The sequence below is a fragment of the Canis lupus genome, chromosome 6, assembly GCF_048164855.1.
Source record: "Canis lupus baileyi chromosome 6, mCanLup2.hap1, whole genome shotgun sequence".
In the NCBI taxonomy this organism is placed as follows: Eukaryota; Metazoa; Chordata; class Mammalia; order Carnivora; family Canidae; genus Canis; species Canis lupus.
Genome location: NC_132843.1, coordinates 40,325,090 through 40,345,791, shown reverse-complemented (window position 1 = coordinate 40,345,791; position 20,702 = coordinate 40,325,090). Strand labels below are relative to the sequence as shown.

Here is a 20,702-nt window from a genome sequence, read left to right as displayed (position 1 = left end):
TGTGAACTTGGCCCTTGGGGACCAGACCCCCCACCTCATCAATCAGCCTGCAGCCCTGGGTCAGAGCTCCATTAGCACTAAGCAGTCTGGACAAGAGGCAGACACCACCGGGCTAGGCCTAGGGGTGATAAGACCCAGATTGAATCACTGAGCCAGGCACCCAGGGACATGAGACAGCCATGACATTAGCCCTGAGGAGCCATGGAGAGCGTGGGTTATTGCGGGAGCTGAGCAGGTGATTGGAAGTGATGGGGCTGGAGTGGGGGGGCTGCTTCTCTGGGGGGGTGCTCCACGTGAGGAAGATGGGGGAGGGTTGGGAGGACCTCAGCCAGCCTTGGAGCCCATGGAAGCCTGGGGCCACTCCATAAGGCCAGTGGTGTTCCAGGGGGCAGAGGGGAAGGAGAGCTCACCTCTTCCGTGGGCGGAACAGGACAGGGAGATGGTTCCTTCCTCAGGAAATAGCCACCTTGCCTGGGGCCCTGGCCTCCTAGCGCAGATCTCAAAGCACTCAGAGCAGGAGTGACAGAGGGGAGGAACACAGGGTACTGCCTCCCTCACGGTTCCTTTACCTTGCTCCTTCCCTGTCCCTGCCACACGTACACACAGACAGACATGCATGCACACATGCACACCTCCCTCTCTCATCCATTTGTTCTACCACGTGTCTGCTCGGCTCTGTGGCCAGGAACACAAGGGACGCTCCCCACCAATGCTTCCATCCTGTCCACTGTGACAGCTGACTTCTGTTCCTCCCACTACAGCAACAGCCTTCCTGAGCATGAGGTGTAGAGACAGCCAATTGGGGTCTGAAGTTCTGGGAAGCCTGCCAGAGGCCGCCCCTCCCCCAGGTGAACACGGGCCACCAGCCCCGGAGACAGGGGAGGGTCATCCCCCTACCTGAGTCTCAACGCCCCTCTCCCACAGTGACATCATCCCAAAAATTGGCAAGAAACACACGGCCAAGGGATAATAAATATAATTGCTATGACAGGACCCCATCTAGCGAGGCAGGAACATCCTCCACTCCCAGACCCCACTTGTCCCCTCCGGCATGCTGAGGGTGAGTTAGATGCTTTGAGATCACCCTGGGGCTGCTGGGAGTTCCCGGGGTTATGCAGGGCAGGCCCCAGTGTTTGGGCGGCACAGCCCCCAGGGCTGGCCCCCTAGCCCAGGACATCCAAGTAGACCGGAGGTGCCTGGGCCAGGGCTTGCAGCCGGGCGTGCACATCCTTGATGCTGTGGCGTTGTTGGGGCTCCCGCTGCCAGCAGCCCCGCATAATGGCGTAGACCTCCGGTGGGCAGGCCCGGGGCCGCTCCAGCTCTCGGCCCTGCGTGATGCACTCAATCGCCTGGGGCCACCCGAGGGAGAGAGAAGAGGGCACATTGCGCTGGAGCAGGGGGGTGAGGCAGGCAGCAGCACCCCAGCCTCCCTGAGGCTCTCCAGGCAGGCCCCATGGATGTCTGGGGCTCTTAGTTACTAATAGTCTAAAAGGAAGCCGCAAACACCAAGATTCCTTCCCACCTCAACATGGAGCAGTGGGAAACATCAGGGCCAGGTAGACTCTGGGAAGGCTGGGTTGGGGGGGATAGGATTGCTTCCAGAAAGGCTGGAATCAGACCCTCAGAAGACTTGCTAGGTGGTTTGAGGGAGGGGAAGGGCCCTGGCATTTGCCAAATCCATCAGCCAGTGCTGAGGGCTGAATGGGGGAAGGGAGGGGTCCTCCACCTCCTTGTTCCAGAGGGCAAAAGGAAGGTAGGATTGCAGCAAGGCCTTGAAAACCACTAGCTTGCCATCGTCTAAGGTAGAGGGCAACCCCCCTTCCCTTTGTCTTCTGCAGGTACCATTCTGTGGAGACCTAGCTCCTCTGAAAAGAAACTGCAGCAGGAAAGATCCAAGTTAGACTCCAGGAAGGGCTGTTAGAGCAGCCAAGGGATCCAAGGAAGGAGAGATGTGGCGGGGAGCTGGGTGAGGGGGCCTGGAGCCTCTCCCCCCTTCTTCCCTCCCTCCCCATTAGAGGACTTGGGTTATGGGTAGCACTAATTCCATTCCTTCTCTCAGTGCTTGAGAAAATTAAAATCTATAACCCTCTCCCCCACCCCAGCCGCCTCCAGGGAGCAAACTGCATTAGGAGGAGAAATGGAAACTGACAGCTGGGAGCCAAGGAGGGGGTGGGGGAGCTGCTGGGGAGCCAGAACACCTGGGGCCTGCTGTGGCGGCCAGCGCCATGCGGAGGGAGGGGCGGGCCTGTCCTTCCTGCAGTCTGACCTCCAACCTTCCTGCTGCAGTGTCAGGCCCTCCGGAGCAGCCCCTGTCCCCATGCCTGTCCCTCCACCCTGACGGTGCCTACTGCGCCTATACAATGCAGCTAAGGACGGAGTCTGGGCTCCATCCGGAAAGTGCTTTCTTTGAGTCTCCCCCAGGAGCCAGCTGGGCCTGGGCTGGGCGGGTGAGTGGAGGCGAGAATCCAAGAGGGAAGAGGGGAAGAGTGCAAGGAGCCGGGGTGGGGGGTGCGGAGGCAGGCCCCGCGGTCGGTCGCGGCACCGGCTGAGGCAGGGCCGGGGCAGGGCCGGGGCAGGGCCGGGGCGGCGGGCGGGCTGACCTCGGTGTTGGACAGCTGGTACCAGGGCTGCTTGCCGTAGGTGAAGATCTCCCAGAGCACCACCCCGAAGCTCCACACGTCACTCTCCGTGGTGAACTTGCGGTAGAGGATGCTCTCGGGCGGCATCCAGCGGATGGGCAGCATCGTGCGGCCCCCCACCTGCGGGCGGGCGGGGCGCGTCACTGCGGGGGCGGGGGGTGGGGGAAAGGGGGACCGCGCACCTGGTCCCGCGCCCCCGCCCCGTCATTAAAGATGAATGGAAGGGGCTCTGGGGCCGGCGCTAAGAGGGAAAAACCGACGGTGCAGTCCCTGTGCGCCCCGAGAGCGGAGAAGGCGGGCCGGGAGGTAAGGGGCGGGGAGCCCAGAGCCAGACAGCCCGCGCCCCCACGCCGCCCAGGAAGAGGAGGGCGCGCAGGGGGTGGGGTCGGCAGTGCAGGGGGAGGGGCTGCGAGGCTGGGCGGGGGTGGGGGGCCTGCAGTGCCGGGAGGGGCCTCCGGGCTGGGCCCAAGGACCCTTACGCGGTAATAGTCCGTGCTGTAGATGTCCCTGCTCATGCCGAAGTCCCCGATCTTGACCACCAGTCCCTGGCCCACCAGACAGTTGCGCGTGGCCAGGTCCCGATGCACGAAGTGCAGACCTGCCAGGTACACCATCCCCGCAGCGACCTGGCTAGCAACGGCCAGCAGCTGCCCCAGGCCCAAGGGGCCTGGAGCCACGTCCTCCCCGCCAGCCAGCAACTTGGCGTCGGGCCCGTGGGACCTGCCAAAGAGTGAGGGAGAGAGGGTGGGCTGGGGAGGGAGCCCTCAAGAGGCTGAAGACCCAGATCCTGGGGAGCTGGGGTGGAAGGCAGTGGGGGACTCCAGAGAAGGGAGGAGGGAAGGAACAGGAAGACGAGTCTGCAGGGCCTGGGAGGGGGGCCGCCAGGTGGGCCACCTCAGGAGCCTCCCCCACTGCCCCCACTGCCCCCACTTCCCCCACTTCCCACATCCCCCCAGCCCCCCAGGTCACCTCCTTGAACTCTGAGCCCAGCATCCGGGTTCCCACTGGCCCCTGCCTCTCTTGCCCATGGATACCTCCCACTCTGTCCTCCAGATGCTTAGCTTCCCCTAAGTCTGCCCCTGACTCCATGAAGGAAAGCTTCCCACCCAGGCTCCGAACCTGAAGCCTGGGGGTCCTCCTGTCTCTCTCCCCTTCACCCTCAATGTTCAGCCTCCCATGGGATCCTTCTTCTTTTCAAGTTTCCAGGATGCCTGCCACCTCCCACTGCCACCACTTCAGATCATTCCTTGATCACCCAGCTCCATTCCCCAGATATTCCGTCTTCTGACTCTAGCCCGAGCCAGTGGCTTTGTGGGTACTGCCCCTTCCCACAGGCCAACTTTCTCATCTCTTTATTTCTTCCTTTATGGCAGAGGCTTCCTAAACACCTCCGGTGTGCCAAGCACCGGAGCTACAGTAGAGAATGGGATACAGATAAACAGGGGCACCTGATGGGCACTCAGGCTAGGGATGAAAGAAGTCAGAGGAGACTTCCTGGAGGAAGAGACATTTAAACTGAGATTCAAGGGACGCCTGGGTGCCTCAGTGGTTGACTATCTGCCTTTGGCTCAGGGCCTGATCCCAGAGTTCCAGGATCCAGTGCTACATCGGGCTTCCTGCAGGGAGCCTGCTTCTCCTGCATATGTCTCTGCCTCTCTCTCTGTGTGTCTCTCATGAATAAATAAATAAAATATTAAAAAAGAAAAAGAAAAGAAAAAAAGGGGGCGCCTGGGTGGCTCAGTCTGTTAAGCATCTGTTTGCCTTCAGCTCAGGTCATCCTGAGGATCCAGGGTCCTGGGATCAAGCTCCACATCAGGCTCCCTGCTCCGTGGAGAGCCTGTTTCTCCCTCTCCCTCTGCTGCTCCCCCAACTTGTGCTCTCTCTCTCCCAAATAAATAAACAAAATCTTAAAAAAATAAACTGAGACTCAAACCCTGAAGAAAAGGGGTGAATAAGCCATTTAAAAGCATCAGAGATGGGCAGCCTGGGTGGCTCAGTGGTTTGGCGCTGCCTCCAGCCCAGGGCATGATCCTGGAGACCCGGGATTGAGTCCCACGTCAGGCTCCCTGCATGGAGCCTGCTTCTCGCCCCGCACCCCCATGAATAAATAAATAAAATCTTAAAAAAAAAATAAAAGCATCAGAGACAGAGAGGTAGGTGAAGTGGCTGGGAGAGAGACCTGATGTACCAGGCAGAGGGAACTGTAAGTGCAAAGGCCCTGGGGTGAGAAGGAACAGATAGGCTTCCTAGGGAATACCTTCCAGACTCATCCAGGAGCCTTCATGATTCCCTCCTTTGGGTCCCTGTATTCTATCCAGTATTGAGAGCCACTTCTCCCACATCCTGGGCCCCAGATGGTGGCATGTCCCTGGCCTGCATCCCAGGCACTCAGCACTGAGCCGATGCAGTGTCTGGTGAGCAAGGGAAGGGCCTCCTGTCTGGCTTCCTGTTGACTCCAGTCTACTGAGCCCAATGGCTCCACGCTCATCATGGCGTCTCCCATCACCTGCCTCCTGCTCCCCACTGCCACTGGCTTCTCCTCCCCCTCCACAGACCTCTTAAGGTCTCCCCCAACTGAATTCTGCAGCCTGTGTGAGTGACCCTTCACTCCCAAAGGGGTGTTTGGAGACCACATCTGGACATGAACTGGACAGTCACACAGCACTTTCTCATCCAGAACCACAGTCCCCCACTGAACCTCTTCTGGCAGGAAAACTGAGGCCAGAGAGATAGGCTACTTGGCTCAGCTAGGAGCTCACAGCTAAGTGTAAGCCTGGCCCTCCCCCTGCCTGCCTCACATCTCATACTGTCCCATCCTGGGGAAGGCGGGGATTCTCACCCAAGAAGGACTCAACAAAGAGAACCTGTGACGATTGCAGTCAGGGGTTGAGAGGAGACCATACTCCACCCTGGGCCATTTATTACCTGTGTGCCCCTGGGCAAGCCACTTAAGTCTCTTCTGTGAAACGGGCACATTTCTTGACACTATTAAAATTATCTGAACAGGGCCACCTGGGTGGCTCAGTGGTTGAGCATCTGTGTTTGGCTCAGGTCATGAGCCCAGGGTCCTGGGATTGAGTCCTGCATCGGGTTCCCCACAGGGAGCCTGCTTCTCCCTCTGCCTATGTCTCTGCATCTCTCATGAATAAATAAATACATAAAATATTTTAAAAATAAAATAAAATAATTGGCACAAACTAGTAAACACATCAGCATTGTTCTGTCCAAAGCAAAAGAAATGAATTTTTAGTGACTTTCTTCAAGTAAAAATTGCCAGACATGCTTGAAACTATGAAGAATACATATCTATTTACACTATTATACAGATAAATGTGTCCAAGCACAGGCTGACACAGGTAGAAGTGAGGGCATGAGAAGAGTGCCTGGAACACGTGTTACTGTTGCCACACCTCTCTAAGCTGTCAACCCCCACAGGCCTGGCTTCTGCGTGCCACCCGCAAACGCAAAGACACTCCCTGCAAAGCCACTGTCCCAGAGCACAGTTCCTGATTTCTGCTAGTGCCATCCCCTGACCACCGCCACTCTGTCCTTTGCACATTCACACCTCGGGGACAGGATGAAACCCCCTCTTGGTTTGACGGATGATCAGGGATATGCTTGCAGGGAAGAGGCAAGGGAGCTCAGAGCCAGAGGCCAATGCGGGGCCAGGCAGTCATACCGAAGGAAGCGGTTGAGGTCACCGTGTCGCATGTACTCAAAGACCATGAGCAGTGGGCGGCCCTCGGTGCAGACCCCAAAGAAGCGCACGATGTGCTGGTGCTGCAGCATGGTGAGCAGCTGGGCCTCCCGCTGGAAGTCCTGCCTGGCGCTCTCAGACACCTCCTTCAGCGCCTGGATGGCAGGGGGTGGGCAGGACAGACTGAGTTCGGCCCACCCCCTCCTCCCCACACCCAAGATGGCCAGACCCCACATTCCACCCCCAAGCCTGAGCACACAGTCCTGGAATGATGGCGCTCCGGGAGGTGGGACCCTGGCCAGCAGTACTTCATGGACCAGGTCTTACCTTGACAGCCACTAGCATCTTGTCCTGCTCGGGCAGCAGGTTGTGGCATTCAGCAAGGAAGACCTTCCCAAAGGCGCCTTCGCCCAGCTCCCATTTGAGCACAATGTCCTGGCGCTTGATGTGATGAACACCTGCCGAGAGGCATGCAGGATCGGACCAGAGCCCCCATCCTGGCTTGGGAAGGAGGGGGTGGGGCCAAGCCAGGACTAGCTAGTAGGCTTGGGTGCCAGCCAAGGGGGTGCCTGGGGACTGAAACTGAGCCTTCGTGCATCCCCAAGCCCCATGCTGTGGTGTAGACGGGTAAGGAGTGGGGAAGGGAGGGAAGGCTTTCTCAGGCCTGGGGTGGACAGAGATGATACAGGGGCTTCTACACACCCCCGGGGCTCACCCCCACCCTTGACCCAGGACAGCTCCTCACAGGCATCACTGAAGTATTGTGGGTTCTCGATGATGTGACCTTGGAGCCCAGAGCCTTTGCCCTCAGTGGGGGACAAGGAACTGCCACCTAATGTCATGAAATGCAGAGACATGGCCAGTCCGTCCTCTGGAGCCAGCACCACTGCGCCTGGGGGAGAGACACAGCCATTCAGAGTGATCACAACGCAGGGTCCCAGGGGAGGGGAGGAACAGAGGAGGCAGGCAGCCAGCAGGGGAAGGCAGGGCACTATGGCCCCTATGGCTCCTGTGCAGCCCCAGGCCCTGGGGGCCACCATGGACCCCCCCACCCCTGGAGAGCTCAGACCTCCCAGATCCACTTAGTGTTTGCCATCTAGCCACCAATGAGCAGCTGCTGCCTGACCCTCCCCCAGCCCGGGCCCCAACATACACGCTCATACCCACAAGCCGGGGGCCCGGCCCTCATAACCCAGCCGGGTGTAGGCACCCCCATGTGGAAGACAGAGCCGGGGAGAACCCACAGGAAACACAGGCAGCAGGACAGACTGATGGACAGACTGGCAGACAACCCGATGCAGCAGCACTCCTACTCACGGTTGCCCCCAAATTTGTTCCTCCGTCCACACTTATTGAGTGCAAGGAAGAGTGTAGAAAGGAAGAGGCAGGCAAAGACAGCCAGGCCCACAGCCACGGAGACCTGGCAGGGGTTGGGGGGTGGGGGGCAGACCTGGAGCTTCTCCTGCACCCTCCGAGCACCCCCACAGCAGCAACGACTCTCCATCTTGCATGCTCCCCACCCAAGACCTGCCTCCTCCTGCCCTGGCACCCCAGACCCTGGCTGTGGGGGTGGCTCAGGCCACATGGTCCGAATCGTCACGCTCTCACCAGAAACCACATGTGGGCAAGCCGCTAGCCCAGCCTCCCAATCCCAAGTCCAAGTCTGAGACCAGCTTCCCCTTCTCATGCTCACCCCAAAAGGGGTTTCGTCCTTCTTCTCCACTGGGTCTCCAGACGTGCTGTTAGTGTCTGTGGAGACACAGGGCATGGAGAGTGGGTCTTGGCACATGGGGTGTCTCCTGCGGCAGCTCCCCCCAACCCACCCCAGCTGAGCCCTCAAGGGTCAGGTCAGCTGGGCCCTCTGCCCAGCCTTGGCTTCAGGAACCACACAGACCCTGCCCCCCCCCCACCCCAGCCTGGGTACTCACCCACTGGCGAGAAGGAGACTGCAGGGGGAGGAGGGGAGAAAGCAGTCAGATGGGGGGGCAGATGGAAGTGAGTCCCCCCCACCCCACTCATCCCTTCCTGGGGCAGGAGGGCGGCTGGGCCTCATCAAGGAGAAGGCCTTGGACACCCTCGTGCCCAGCTGTCTCCTCAGCACCCCCAGTTGGTGGCCGAGCCCAGGGCTTCAGGGCTCCCAGGGCTTGGGGAAGGCAGGGCGGGGTCACAGCCCGACACAGGAACTCAGGGCCCCTCTCTGCCCAGGACTGGGCACTGAAGCCTGTAGGGTGAGGACCGCAGCAAGTGGACCAGGCCTCCCCCGACACCTGTGGCTGTGCCCAGGGGCCACCAGGCATGGGGGTCGGGGTGGCCCTCGCACCGGGGATGGGGTCCTCGGGGTTGAACTCGAAAGGGTTGTCCATGAAGGCGGCCATGACAAAGGCGGCAGCCCGGCCCGAGGGGTTGGCGGCCAACAGCGTGTAGTTGCCGTTGTTGACATGGGTGGGCTGGTTGAGGCGCAGGCAGCCGTGCCGCACCGTCTCGTTGGCCACCGGCTCCAGGAACTCAGTGAAGATGAAGCTGGTCTCGTTGAGCACAGAGCCGTTGAAGAGCCAGCGCAGAGAGGGCGCCGGCTGCCCATCCACCGAGAAGGGGATGCACCAGTGATGCAGCTCCACCGCCTCATGCAGCTGCACGCTGGCCGGGACTGCGGACCAGAGAGGGTGACAGCCAGGCGTCAGGGAGCAGCTGGCGGGGACCCAGAACGGACCTGACAAGTCTCGGGGTGGGGTGGGTAGAGCCAGAAATCAGGCGGTGGGCCTAAGAGGAACTGGCCAGCGGGCCTGAAGAAATGCACAAGGAGGGATCTTTTGATGAAAGTTGACGGTAAATCTTAAATAAACCAGGCAGCAGGTGTATACAATTCAGAGGCTTCGAGAGCCCCCGGGGGAAGTGGAGTGCCGCCTTTTGGATAAGGGATCCAGAAAAATGAAGTGCAATTGAGCTTAAGAAGCTCAGGAGAAGGCCTAAACATCAAACAAGCAAACAGTATGTAGTTTAAAAGCTTCTGGAAAAAGAATACGGGTTTGAAATAGACCCAGCCTGACTCAGCCAGGAAGGGAAGGAAGGGCAACTGCCCCCATCAACAGAGGTGAATCTCACAAATATAATGTTGCTCAAAAGAAACTAGACCCAAAGGGCAGCCCGGTGGCTCAGCGGTTTAGCGCCGCCTTCAGCCCAGGGTGTGATCCTGGAGACTCGGGATCAAGTCCCACGTCAGGCTCTTTGCATGGAGCCTGCTTCTCCCTCTGCCTGTGTCTCTGCCTCTCTCTCTCTTGTGTCTCTCATGAATAAATAAATAAAATCTTTAAAACACACACACACAAAGAACTAGACCCATAATAATACTTGCAGTAGGATTCCCTCTCTATGATGTACAAGAACCAGCGAAGCCATACTGATAGGGGAAGCTCACGTGTGTAAAATTCTTTTTAAAAGCAAGGAAACGATTATCACAAAGTCAGGATGGTGCGGAGAAGAGGGATGGGGAGAGGAAGGGAAGGTGTTCTGAAGAACCAGAGAACAATTACTGTTTGAAGTGTCTATGTCTTATGCACATATCTACATTATATTTCACAATTAAAGAAGAAAAATTGTGTGACGTATAGGATTCAAGGTAATTTTTTGGCAGACCTAGGGAAATTAAGCAGCGAGACTAAGGAAGAGCTCAGAAGAGGCATTTCTTCTTTCAAAATTTGGACCGACAACAAAAGTGCTCCAAAGGGGCAGGCATGCGCGTAACTCAGCAGAGAGCAGCGGGAGCAGCCAGGCAGCTGGTGCCGAGGGCCTCAGGTAGCAAGACTTGGGCAGGGGGCCAGAAAGAAATCCATCCCCGTCCCTCTGGCCTTGACGAGCCCCCAGGACTTCCCCACAGGATCAGGTTTTCATGGGAATCTGGAAACAGCTGGGTGGGAGCAGCTGTGCAGACACATATCCCAGCCCCTTCCTCCAGACCCCGACCCTCAGAGCCTCTTTCCAGGGAAGAAGGAAGGGGGTACAGGGTGGGGGGAGGTCACTGGGACTCACAGGAGACGTTGACCTGCACAGAGACTTCGGCCCGGCCCACATCATTCTCCGCCCAGCACGTCACATTCTTCCTATTGAGGTCACTGGTGACATTGGCCAGGGTCAGCCCCAGGGATGGCAGGTCCCCAGATTGCTGGGTCAGGAAAGAGAAGGGAAAATGAGGAAGAGTGACCGCAGGCTTGGGTATGGAGGCAAGGGGGTGGAGCTGATATGTTTGGGGTACTCCTATGGCTTCAGATGGAAAAGAGAGGAGGAGTGAGGGGAACGGGGTGGGGAGGGAGAGGGAAGGGGTAGAGGAGAGAATATAGCAGGGATTGCACCCCTATCCTTTAGGGCTCATTCACAGACTATCTCCCAGAACACGTATTTAATGATCTGAAAAATCTAGAACATGACCAGTAACCTCAAAACAAGCACAGAATACCCTGAACCAGAACCACTTCTGAGAAGCTAAGTAGATGTCAATAATCCCAGGTATCAAATAGACACAACTTGTTGGACAAATCAGCTAGGATCTCACCACCAGCTCATGCTTGTTTTACACGCAGTTCTATCAGTCTCAGCCCAAAGGATACCAGAAATATGGAGCTGCCCTGATAGCAGATGAGGCAGCAGCATCCTGACCCCCTTTGGCAGATAAACACGGAGGGTAAAGCTACAGGCAAACTGACTTGATTTTGAATCATCATTGGAAGACTGAATCAAGTTCAGATTCTCTTCTAAGAAACTGGCGGTGTGCCAGTTACGTGACCTTAGGACAATTCCCAATCTTGCTGAACCACAGTTTTCTTGTTTTGTAAGCTAAAGAGGTAGACAAATGATCCTTTGACACTTTAGGAAGCTATTTCCAAAAAATGATGGAAGTCAATGGAGCACTGCACAAATATCATTTATCTGGAAATTTCAGAAATGTGGAAACCTTTGAACCAGGGCCAGAGGAGGTGAATCTTCCCTGGGCTTCCACTGGAAGTCGGAAGTTCCTCTCTCTAGGCTCTTGTGCAAACTCCAGCTTCCAGCCTCCTCCAGGGGAAGCCCTGCCCTGCCTCAAGCTTCTCTCTGCTGTTCTGTCCCCACCAAATCACTCTGGGTGCAGGGCAGCTCATCAACTCTAGGCTTTGAGCTGCTCCACCACCTTCCACTCTCCTGAGGGTGACCAGCCTCCCCTGCCCTCCACTGAACCCAGCTGAGCGTGACTTTTCTATAGGAAGTTTCTAGAAAACAGAAGTGGTAGCAAACACGGAAATCTCTCAAAGAGAAAAGCAAAACCCTGGAATTTCCCAAACCAGCTGAGCAGAGGTCTCTCCACAGACGGTCACTGCTGGCCTCTCGCCTCTGCATTGTTCCCTTTCCATCACTCACTCTCGGTGGCTTTGCGCTGTGGTAGGGAAGGAACCACTCAGTGGCTCATGGTCCTCCCACCGTGTCTCGGTCCCCTGCTCCAATGGTTCCTCCTCCTATGATATTGTTGGCTTCCGGCAATTCTGGGGGTGGGCTCCTGCCCCAAGAGAGGGCCTCCAAACTGAGCACACTGGCCCTGCATGTCAACCCATGTGGGGCCAGCTTTTTGGGTGAGCACGGCCTCTTGTCTGCCTCTGCTAACCTTGTCGACAAGGCCTCAGCTGTGGCTACCCACGGCTGCCCATTGTCAGCCTGAGCACAAAGAGCAAGGCACAAGAAGATGCCCAAAGACACATCTGTGTGGCAGAGATAGCAGCCAGAGAGTGTTCAGGGGCAGCGGGACTTCAGAGGGCATCCTGTCCACCTCCTCAGTTGATAGGCAGGCGGGATATCAAAAGGTCATCACATCCACCTCCTCAGTTGACAGATAAGAAAACCAAAGTGCAGGCAGATTAAAGGATTTTTTCCAAAAGTCAGTCCAAAAATTAATTACTGAGAAAGCTGGACCCAGACCTGGACATTCTTTACTAATAAGCTCATTATACACCCAAGAGGATGCTGCTTCCAGAATCTCCAGAGAGAGATGGGAAGGACCCTGAGAAGGCAGCTGGATGCAGGACCACAAACACTGTGTGCTCTCCCTCTGGTCCTGTTCCCTTGTCTAGAAAGCTGGTGGGTGGGAGGGATGGCCTGTGGGTTCAGGGACTTTCTGTCTGGCAGCCAGCCCTGTGTTCCCAGGCAGGCTCCGGGGTCCCCGCTGGGCCGGCGCCCACCCTGAGGGCCTGTGTGTGCCTGCGGGACACAATGGGCCTGAGCCCATGGGTGGAAACTATATCTGCCCCTCCCCCCGAGCTCTCCGTGCTTCTTACACGCTGTGTCTCTTTTCCTATCTCTGCCCCCTGTGCCCTGTCCAAGCCTCTTCAGGGAGAGGTGAAGAGGGGGAACAGGGACAGGCGGTGAGGGGCTTCTTACCGTCACTGTGGCCAACTCCTCGACCTCTGGGAGGATCCAGCCGGCCCGCTCCAGGCCCCGCCCCTCCACCTGGCACTGCAGCAACACATCATCCCCCACCTCCACCGACGCATTGGGCATCTGGACCTTCAGCACGGGGACGCCTGGCCGCCCAGGGTGGCAGAGGGGTGTGAAAGCAGGAAGTGGTCTCAGAGCCCGAGCCCAGGGCAGGGCTTCCTCTCCAGCACCCCAGGGCCCTGGTGCCCCTACTGGCCACACCAAACGCCCTTCAGCCTTCAGGCCCCAGCTCTTGCCAATGCCTGTTTCCCAGTCCCTGGGCGGCTGGCTCCCCAGAGCCCTGCTCGGTGCTCTCTCAGAAAGCAGGCAGCTGCCCCCACCCCTCATGCCCACCTCCCTCCTCCCTGGCACCTACCGCAGCTGGCATTGGACAAGAGGGCCAGGGGCCCCTGCCCGGGACACTGCAGCCTCTGTCCACGCACTCCACCCAGTCCTTCCTCCTCCCAGCGCAGCAGCCAGTGGAGGGCACAAGAACAGTGTAGTGGGTTCCCCGACAGGACCCTGTGAGTGTGGGGGACACAAGAGAGTCAGAGACAGGGCAGGTGCTGGGCCTGAGAAGCCGCAGAGAGTGAAGCACCATGGAAGAGGGGCATGCAGCCAGGCTGCAGGGTGGAACATCTAGAAGTGAAGGGAGGGGGCCCAGGAACAAGGCGTTATGACAAGAATTAGAATCCAGGAAGTCTGGGAGCCAGCTGTGGGCTACTTGGATTCCCTTGCCCCAGTGTTCTCCTCAGGAAGCCAGGCCAGGTGAGGACTCTGAGCAGGATGGCAAAGACAGAAGGGCACATCTTTGGAGTGACCCAGAGGCCTTAGGGGCCAACTGCGCACACACAGACCACCACTGTCCCCATCGGCCCCATATGCAGGGGTGCTGGCAATGTGGGCAGATGTGCCCACATGGACAGGTGGGCCTGGGTCTGCTCCTGGCCCCCAGCTTTCTGAGCACATGAGGCATCAGCCACCAGCCAGCTGTCCTCCAACAGCCTGGCTGCCCCTAGGGCAGCCGTCCCCTCCAGCGGGCCTGCAGCCTCTTCGATGGGGGTCACGGGCATGTGCAGCGTCCCCATCTCAGCTCACAGCCAAACACACAGTCCCCAAAGAGCACCCCCACACACATAGCTCCACATGGACACAGTGACACACTTCCCCCAGAGGTACAAGTGCGTTCACACACGCGCACGCGTACACACACACACACACACACACCACTGGCCCCTGGAAGCCCCTCACTTACAGCTCCTGCAGGGGGAGGCCCTGGACGGTTTTCCAGGACAGAGACTCCAAAGCATTGAAGGAGAGATTCCTGTGGTAGTTGAGATAGAGACAGCAGCCTTGAGCCACAGACATCGCTCTGACCCAGGGGAAGGGAGGGAGGAGGAGCTACAGCCCACTGACATCTGGCTTCCCCACCCCTACCCTGGCAACTAGAACCAGCCAAGGAGGCACCTGCTCTGGGACAGGTTAGGCTCCTGGGGTCCCCCTCTCCTCCCTGGGACAGCAAGGGTTAACCCCATGAGCCCCCTCCCCAGAGCCCAGGGAGGGGGTCTCAGGGAACAGCCTGCTCCCCTCTCCCCCACCCCTGGCCCCAGCTGGCAAAGTGCTGAGGCCCCAGCTGGGGGAAGGGGCTCCATCTGTGCTCCGCTAACAGAGCCCAGGATGGGCCAGAGGAAAGGGGGTGGTGACCAGGATCTCCAAGCACTTCCTCAGCTCACCCACCTGCTTCCTTCTCCCACTCCAGTTCCCCCAGCCCCTAGCTGCAGACAAGGAAAGAGCACCAGCTTCAGACCACACAGCGAGCCGGTTAGGCGCCCTGTGCTCCTCACCCCACACCAGGCTGCCACTCCTGGGGGCTCTCCTTCAGGCGCCTGCCCTGGGCCTCTCTGTGCCCAGCTATCCTACAGTGTGGGGGGCTGAGCTGGAGCGGCATGACCACACAGGTATCAGAGAGTGCCCAGTCTCGCACCAGACAGAGCAGGACATGTCTTGCCACGTACATGTGTGACCTCAGTCCAGAAATGTCATCTCTGCGATTCTAGAATCCTCTATAAACAGGGCTGACACTCTCTCTCCCCATGTTGATTGTGAAGATGCATGGACATAAGTATTGTGAGTATGCATTTTTAAGTGAAGTCTCAGCGTGTAGTCAGTAACATAACTAACATCACCTTTCTTGTTGTTGCTAAGTCACTGGACACAGCAGAGACTTCAGAGCACCCCGCACAACAGCATGGATGGCAGGCCCCCACCACCCTTCTCTCTGTCTGCCTGCCGGGGTAAGAAGGAGGAGCTGACCTGGCCTTGGAAGGCCAGAAAAGGGAGCTGCCAGGGACCCCAAAAGTGTCTCCTTTGGAGGTCTCTCCTGTACACCATCTGTGGAGGGGCCGTGTGACTCCCAGGAGCGGGGAGGGTAGCTGGTGGCACATCTGATGCCCCAGCTCCCAGGCTATCCCGGGGGCCAGGGAGGGGGTGGGAGATGGAGTCCCAGCCAGAACCTGGAGCACACTACTGCCCCTTGCTCCTTATGGTCTGGTGTATGTGTGGACTCCAGGAAGAACAACTGGGACAGGTGCCCATGAGACGTGTCCCTGTAGCATGAAGCATGGAGGCGAGGCAGCAAGGACCCTATCGCTGATGGGGGTGGGAGCCGAGAGCACCAGTGTCCCTGAAGGAGATGAGGGGAAGCCCCAGGAGAATGGGAGAGGCCATGTCCCTGACCAGGCTGGGGTCTTCAGACCCTACCCCTTCAGTTGGGGGTAGGGCCCAAGCCCAGCAGCCACCCATGTCTGGGTGTCCTCCCACTCCCTCTGCCCAGTCCCAGCCACTCACAGGCGACGGAGCCGAGGAGTGAAATGGAAGGCGTCAGGTGCCACAGAGCGGAGCCCACTCTTAACGATGGTGCTGGGGAGGGTGCAGCAGCAGGTCAGCCCACAGGGCTCCCCTTTCTGGACCCCACCTCTCTGCCCATCCAGACCCCGGCCCCCAGTGCTGAGCCCTGGACCCCCTCCATCCCCCACAACCCTGGACTCCCCATTCCCCCACAACCCTGGACCCCTCCTCTCTGCCCACACCAGACCCTGGCCCCCAGGCCTGAGCTCTGGACCCCCTACTCCCCTACAACCCCAGACCATGCCTCTATGCCCACACCAGACCCAAGCCCCCAGCCCTGAGCCCTGGACCCCCTCCATCCCCCACAGCCTCCCCAGCTACCTTGGGCCCCCAAAACCCCTGAGCTTTCTGCTTTCCTGCAGCCCCTCCATTCTCAACCTCCCTGAGTCACTGATCCCCCAGGCCCTGTGCTGTCCCCACACACTGACAGTCAGCCCCCTCACAGGTCTCTCAGCATCCCCAGGCCCTTTAGGTGAACGGCATCCAGATGCTGCAGATGCTCTTGGTTGTCGATGTAGCTGCGGGGAAAGAGGGTGGGAGTCAGGGGCCCAGGCCCACATCCGCCCACCTGCCTCACGATACACATGCAGGTGCATGCACACATATGCACCCAGTCACACACACCCTGGTGCATACACATATACACAGTGACACACGTGCATGCAGGCATGCATCCTCACACCGTTAAACGGCCACACTCACACGTCTCATGTGTGCACACAGTCATGCACATGCACACACAGGCATAAACACACACGCAGAGATACACCTCTTCTTGCATGTTCACACACGCACTTGTGTGTGCACGGACCAAGGTGTGCACATCAGCATGCTTACACGTCACACATGGACATGGTGTACATATATCTCTCATGTGCACACACGGATTCACATTCATAAACACACAGAAGCCCATTCTCAGCTTGGGGTTCTGCTTTTCTACACAGGGCCTCCCCTATACATGCTCAGAGATGGGTGTCACACTGGAACGCTCACTGCCACAGAGAACCAAGGCTCACCAGAGCCACTGCCCCCCAGCACAGAGGGGACTCTGTGGTCATGCAAGGATGTGTGTACCCAAACACAGGGTCACTATCTGGGTTGCCCCCCACTGCGGCACATACACACACACACACACACACACACACACACACACGCTCACTCACACACAACCTCAGAAAGACAGGCCCCTCCCTACTCTCAAGCAGCCATCCTTACCACCACCTTCCACCCTACAGCAGTACAGCGAGAGGCTCAGAGGCTGCCCCAGGAGGGACCCAAGAAGGGGAAGAGGGGCACTGGGAGGGGCACCCAGGGAAGGGGTTGGGGGTGAAGGGGCCCAGACAGGCTAGCTTACATGGCAAGGCAGTGATGGGAAGGCTCAGGGGAGGGGGGAGGCAGGGCAGGAAAACACAGACAAAGTGAAACAGAGACTCCGAGAAAGAGACGATGAGCAAGAAGAGACTGGCAGAGAGAGAGACTGGTGAGGGAACAGACAGATAAGGATAAGGACAGAGACACAGAGATAAGGATAGAGCTCCGGAGAAAGCCAGATAGGGAGCCGGACAGGAGGATGCACACGTGGGGATGGAGGCTGCTGACGCCCTGGGCCCTGCCCAGCTTCTGGATCTGGCACGCCATGGAGTTCCTGGGAACTCGGGTGCCCTGCAATGGCATGTCAGTGTACCCCTACACACGCACACACGCACACATCACACTCGCCAGGGGCCCCTGACTCACTGCCTGTTCTCAGAACTCTCCTCTCACTCTCCTTAGCTGGAACCAGGAACAGTCCCAGTGACCTCTCCCCCTCCCCCTTCCCAGCCTGGGCCCCAGCAGCAGAGCCAGGTAGGGGGTCCTCCACTGGGAGGCCTAGAGAGCAATCTCCAGTGACTGGGGCCGAGAGCAGGTCCCTGCTCACAGGGTTTAGAGCTATAGGGACCCAGGGAGGGGTGGCGGCTGTGTGCAAGCTGTCAGGCAGCACACTCAAAGCTGCCTCATTCGTTTGGATTCATCATCAATCTGTCTTTTGAGTCCATTATCTCCTCGTTAGCTCTGCGGGTGAGGGAGGAGGAGGGGATGGGCAGGCAGAGGCAGGGGGTCAGGCTGCTGCCCCACCCAGAGGAACCTCTCGGCTCCCCACCCTGCATGCCTCCTGGTCCCCAGCCCAGCAAGTCCACTCCCCCACCCCGCCCCCTCCCCCGCTGGGGTTGGACCCACTTGGGGAAGGGAATGGGAAAAGAGCTCTGATGAAGAACATTCAGGATTGGGGCCCTGGTATGAAGGCACAGGGAGGACTGGGCTGGGGGTAGCAGCCCCTCCCATCATGCAGAGTCCTAGGCCCAGACCCAGACAAGGCCATCTCCTCTCTTCCTGGTCTCCCTAGGGCCATTAAAGAGAGAGATTGAGGACCTTCCCGTTAATTACCACGAGATACCGGAGTAACTCACTGCCAATTATCTCAGGCTGCTCAAGTAACTTCCAGACAGTGATGGTTCCCACCTCGGATGCCTTCCAACCTGTCACCGTCACCGCATGAGGCCAGGGTTCCTTGCCCACCCTCTAAGTCCCAGGCGGCAGGAGGGGGATTTTTCTCCCCTCTTCTCAAAGTCTTGCTGGCCCCATCAGCTACATAGAATACTCAAGTATTTTCCAGGCATCACCATGTGATGCTCAAGTACCTCTAGGCCAATTATTACAGAACACTCCCATAGGTTTCACCAGCTGCTAAGAAGTACTCCAGTATTTTGTAACCAATTACTGCAGGATGTCAGAGTACTACAGAATGCTGGAGTTTTCTCTTAGTTTGGAGCCCTGAAAAGAGGAGAGTCTGTCAACAAGAGCCCTGGCTCTCTGCCTCAAATAGGGGGACAAGGTGGAAAAGGAGATGGGGTGAGGAAAGCTAGAAGTCTCATTTTCTACATCCAAATCAAAGCATAGTGGGGATGAGAAATGGTGGAAATGCAGAGGAGAGCGCAGGCACCAAGCTATGCCTCCTCACCACCTCCCACCTATTCCAATTAAATTCCCAGTTCCAGAGGCAAGAGTTGGTGTTGCCAGGTCATGGCATGGAACGGGGTAGGGACCAGCTTCCCCCTTAAGGGGCTAAGGCGGTAAGGGTGCCAAACAGTGGGGTTCTCGGCAGCTAACCAACCCCCCCTCCAGGAGGCAGAGCTTGGACTCCTGTCTGATCTCCCGAAGGCTGCTTCCAGATGGCTGGGCTGTCTCAGATCTGGTCCACGGACAGCCCCTTGCCCCAGCTGCACCGAGCACTAGGCACGGTCCAGAGAGTCATTGCGGTGGTGGCCGAGAGCCACGGCGGGCGGAGGTGGCCCAGGTGCAGCCTCTGGACCCCGCCAGCCTGACTAGAGTCCGCGCCCTCGGGGCAGGGCTCCGCCCGCCCGCGCCCGTCCGCCCACCCGCCCGCGGGACACTCACAGCTCCGTCAGGTTCTCAACGCCTGGCAGGCGGTGGAGGCTCTGCAGGGCCCCGGCCCGGGTGCAGCGCAGCCCCGAGGGGCCGTGGGGGCAGCAGACATCGGGGCAGGGCGCGGCGCCCGCGGACGCCAGCACCAGCCAGGCCAGCAGGCTGCCAGGCCCCGCCGCCCGGCCGTGCCCGCCCCGCTGCCCAAGCCGTCCGCCTCGCAGCATCGCGCCGGCGGGCAGCCGTCCGTGCGCTCCCAGCCGCGGCCGCCGGGCCTCCCCAGACACGTGCGCCCGCCGCGTTAAAGACCCGGCCGCCGGGAAAGGGCGGGGCCCGCGACCCGCCCCGCCCCGCCCTGCCCCCTCCAGCTCCACCTCCGCCACTCGGGTCCTGGCCCCCAGGCCGCCCCTACCCCTTTCTGGGGACCCCGAGCCCCTCCTCCCCCAAAACCCTCTGTCGCAGAAGGAACGCCTTGGAGGTCCTTGCTGGGGCGGGGGACTGCGGCTGAGAAGTTGATCCGTTATTTCTCCCAGCCTATGCTGCCCTTAGGGGGCGGGGAGATGACAGGGCAGGGGCAAGGTTACCGTCGGGGTCGTCCCAGCCAGCCCGGTCCCCCACCATCGTCCACCGCCCCCCATCCCCCACCCCCGCCCTCAGATCTCCCTCCTCACGGTGCGCGCCCCGGGGGCAGTGTACGATGTCACTTGGGGTAAATGAGGTGCAACACTCTCTAACCGTAGGAAGAAAGGGCAAGGGATCCCAAAAGGACCGAACGCAGGATCTGGGGAAAGAAGGCACAGCCGAGGTAATGTGTCGCCCCGAAACAGCCCGGGAAGGGAGCCTAGGGAGCCGGACGCCCGCTTTCGGGAGAGACCACAGGGTGGCGCTGGAGGCCCGCGCGCAGAGGTGCGAGCTCCAGGGCGGGGGGGCGCGGTCTGCAACCCCACCGAGAGGCGTCCCCGGCCCCAGCGACCCGCCCTGACCCCAGCCGGCCAGCGCCGGGCCCGGGCCGGGTGGGGTCCCGCCGGGCTGGGCTGGCATCGATCGCCGCCCTGACAAGAGCATCGATTTCTGCACGGAGAAATTAATAGATCTTCTCTTAGCTCCTCGGACCCGGGAGCCGCCCGCGGGTGGAGCTGGGGACCCGTCGGCCCTCGAGGGCCGCGCACCCGGAAAGCCCCGGGATCCCCAGCGCCTCCCGCCTCGCGGGCCTCGGTGGCCGAAGGAGCCCGCCGGTCTCAAGCGGGGAGGGCCGGTAAGGGCGAGCAAGAGGGTCCGGGAGGAGGGACTCGGGCAGGGAGAGCAGGGCCGCAGGGAGAGCGCGAAGCAAGCCCTCGGAGGGCGAGAGGCGCGGCTGGCCCTTCGCCAGGCTCCCAGCGCAGGCCGTCCTCCAGCTCCGAGACAGGGACGGACAGACCGACGGCAGCGGGCTTGGGAAGGCGACCGGACAGAAGCGGGCCCACAGGATCTCGGTTGTGGCGAGGGACTTGGCTGGGATGGAGCCTCGCGCGAAAGCGGAGTGGCAGCCTCGGGGGCTGCGAGGGGCTCCGGCAGGAGAACGGCTTGCATGCTCAGGACGCGGCTCGCGCTCCCGCCGGGTTTCC

General features: G+C 59.4%; 1 protein-coding gene across 1 annotated transcript; it reads right to left on the bottom strand.

Annotated features, from left to right (window-relative positions):
* Positions 1 to 960: 960 nt before the first annotated feature.
* Positions 961 to 19,325, bottom strand: NTRK1 (neurotrophic receptor tyrosine kinase 1). Its single transcript, XM_072830027.1, has 17 exons — positions 19,114 to 19,325; positions 16,119 to 16,193; positions 15,616 to 15,687; positions 14,024 to 14,092; positions 13,145 to 13,290; positions 12,733 to 12,875; positions 10,363 to 10,495; positions 8,657 to 8,983; positions 8,265 to 8,282; positions 8,030 to 8,085; positions 7,654 to 7,756; positions 7,082 to 7,228; positions 6,664 to 6,794; positions 6,319 to 6,491; positions 3,119 to 3,359; positions 2,601 to 2,759; positions 961 to 1,349 (listed from the first exon to the last, which is right to left on the bottom strand). Exons 1-17 carry the CDS (start codon positions 19,323 to 19,325, stop codon positions 1,164 to 1,166), a joined length of 2,391 nt encoding a protein of 796 aa, XP_072686128.1. The 3' UTR covers positions 961 to 1,163.
* Between the last annotated feature and the right edge of the window lie 1,377 nt (positions 19,326 to 20,702).

What these genes read in the sequence shown, in the direction of transcription:
- NTRK1 (XM_072830027.1), bottom strand. Translation starts at nt 19,325, where the DNA reads ATGCTGCGAGGCGGACGGCTTGGGCAGCGGGGCGGGCACGGCCGGGCG. An exon ending in GACCTCAACCGCTTCCTTCG is followed by an intron (nt 3,360 to 6,318) that starts GTATGACTGCCT and finishes ACTCTTTGGCAG; the next exon opens with GTCCCACGGGCCCGACGCCA. An exon ending in ACAGCACGGACTATTACCGC is followed by an intron (nt 2,760 to 3,118) that starts GTAAGGGTCCTT and finishes GCCCGCCCGCAG; the next exon opens with GTGGGGGGCCGCACGATGCT.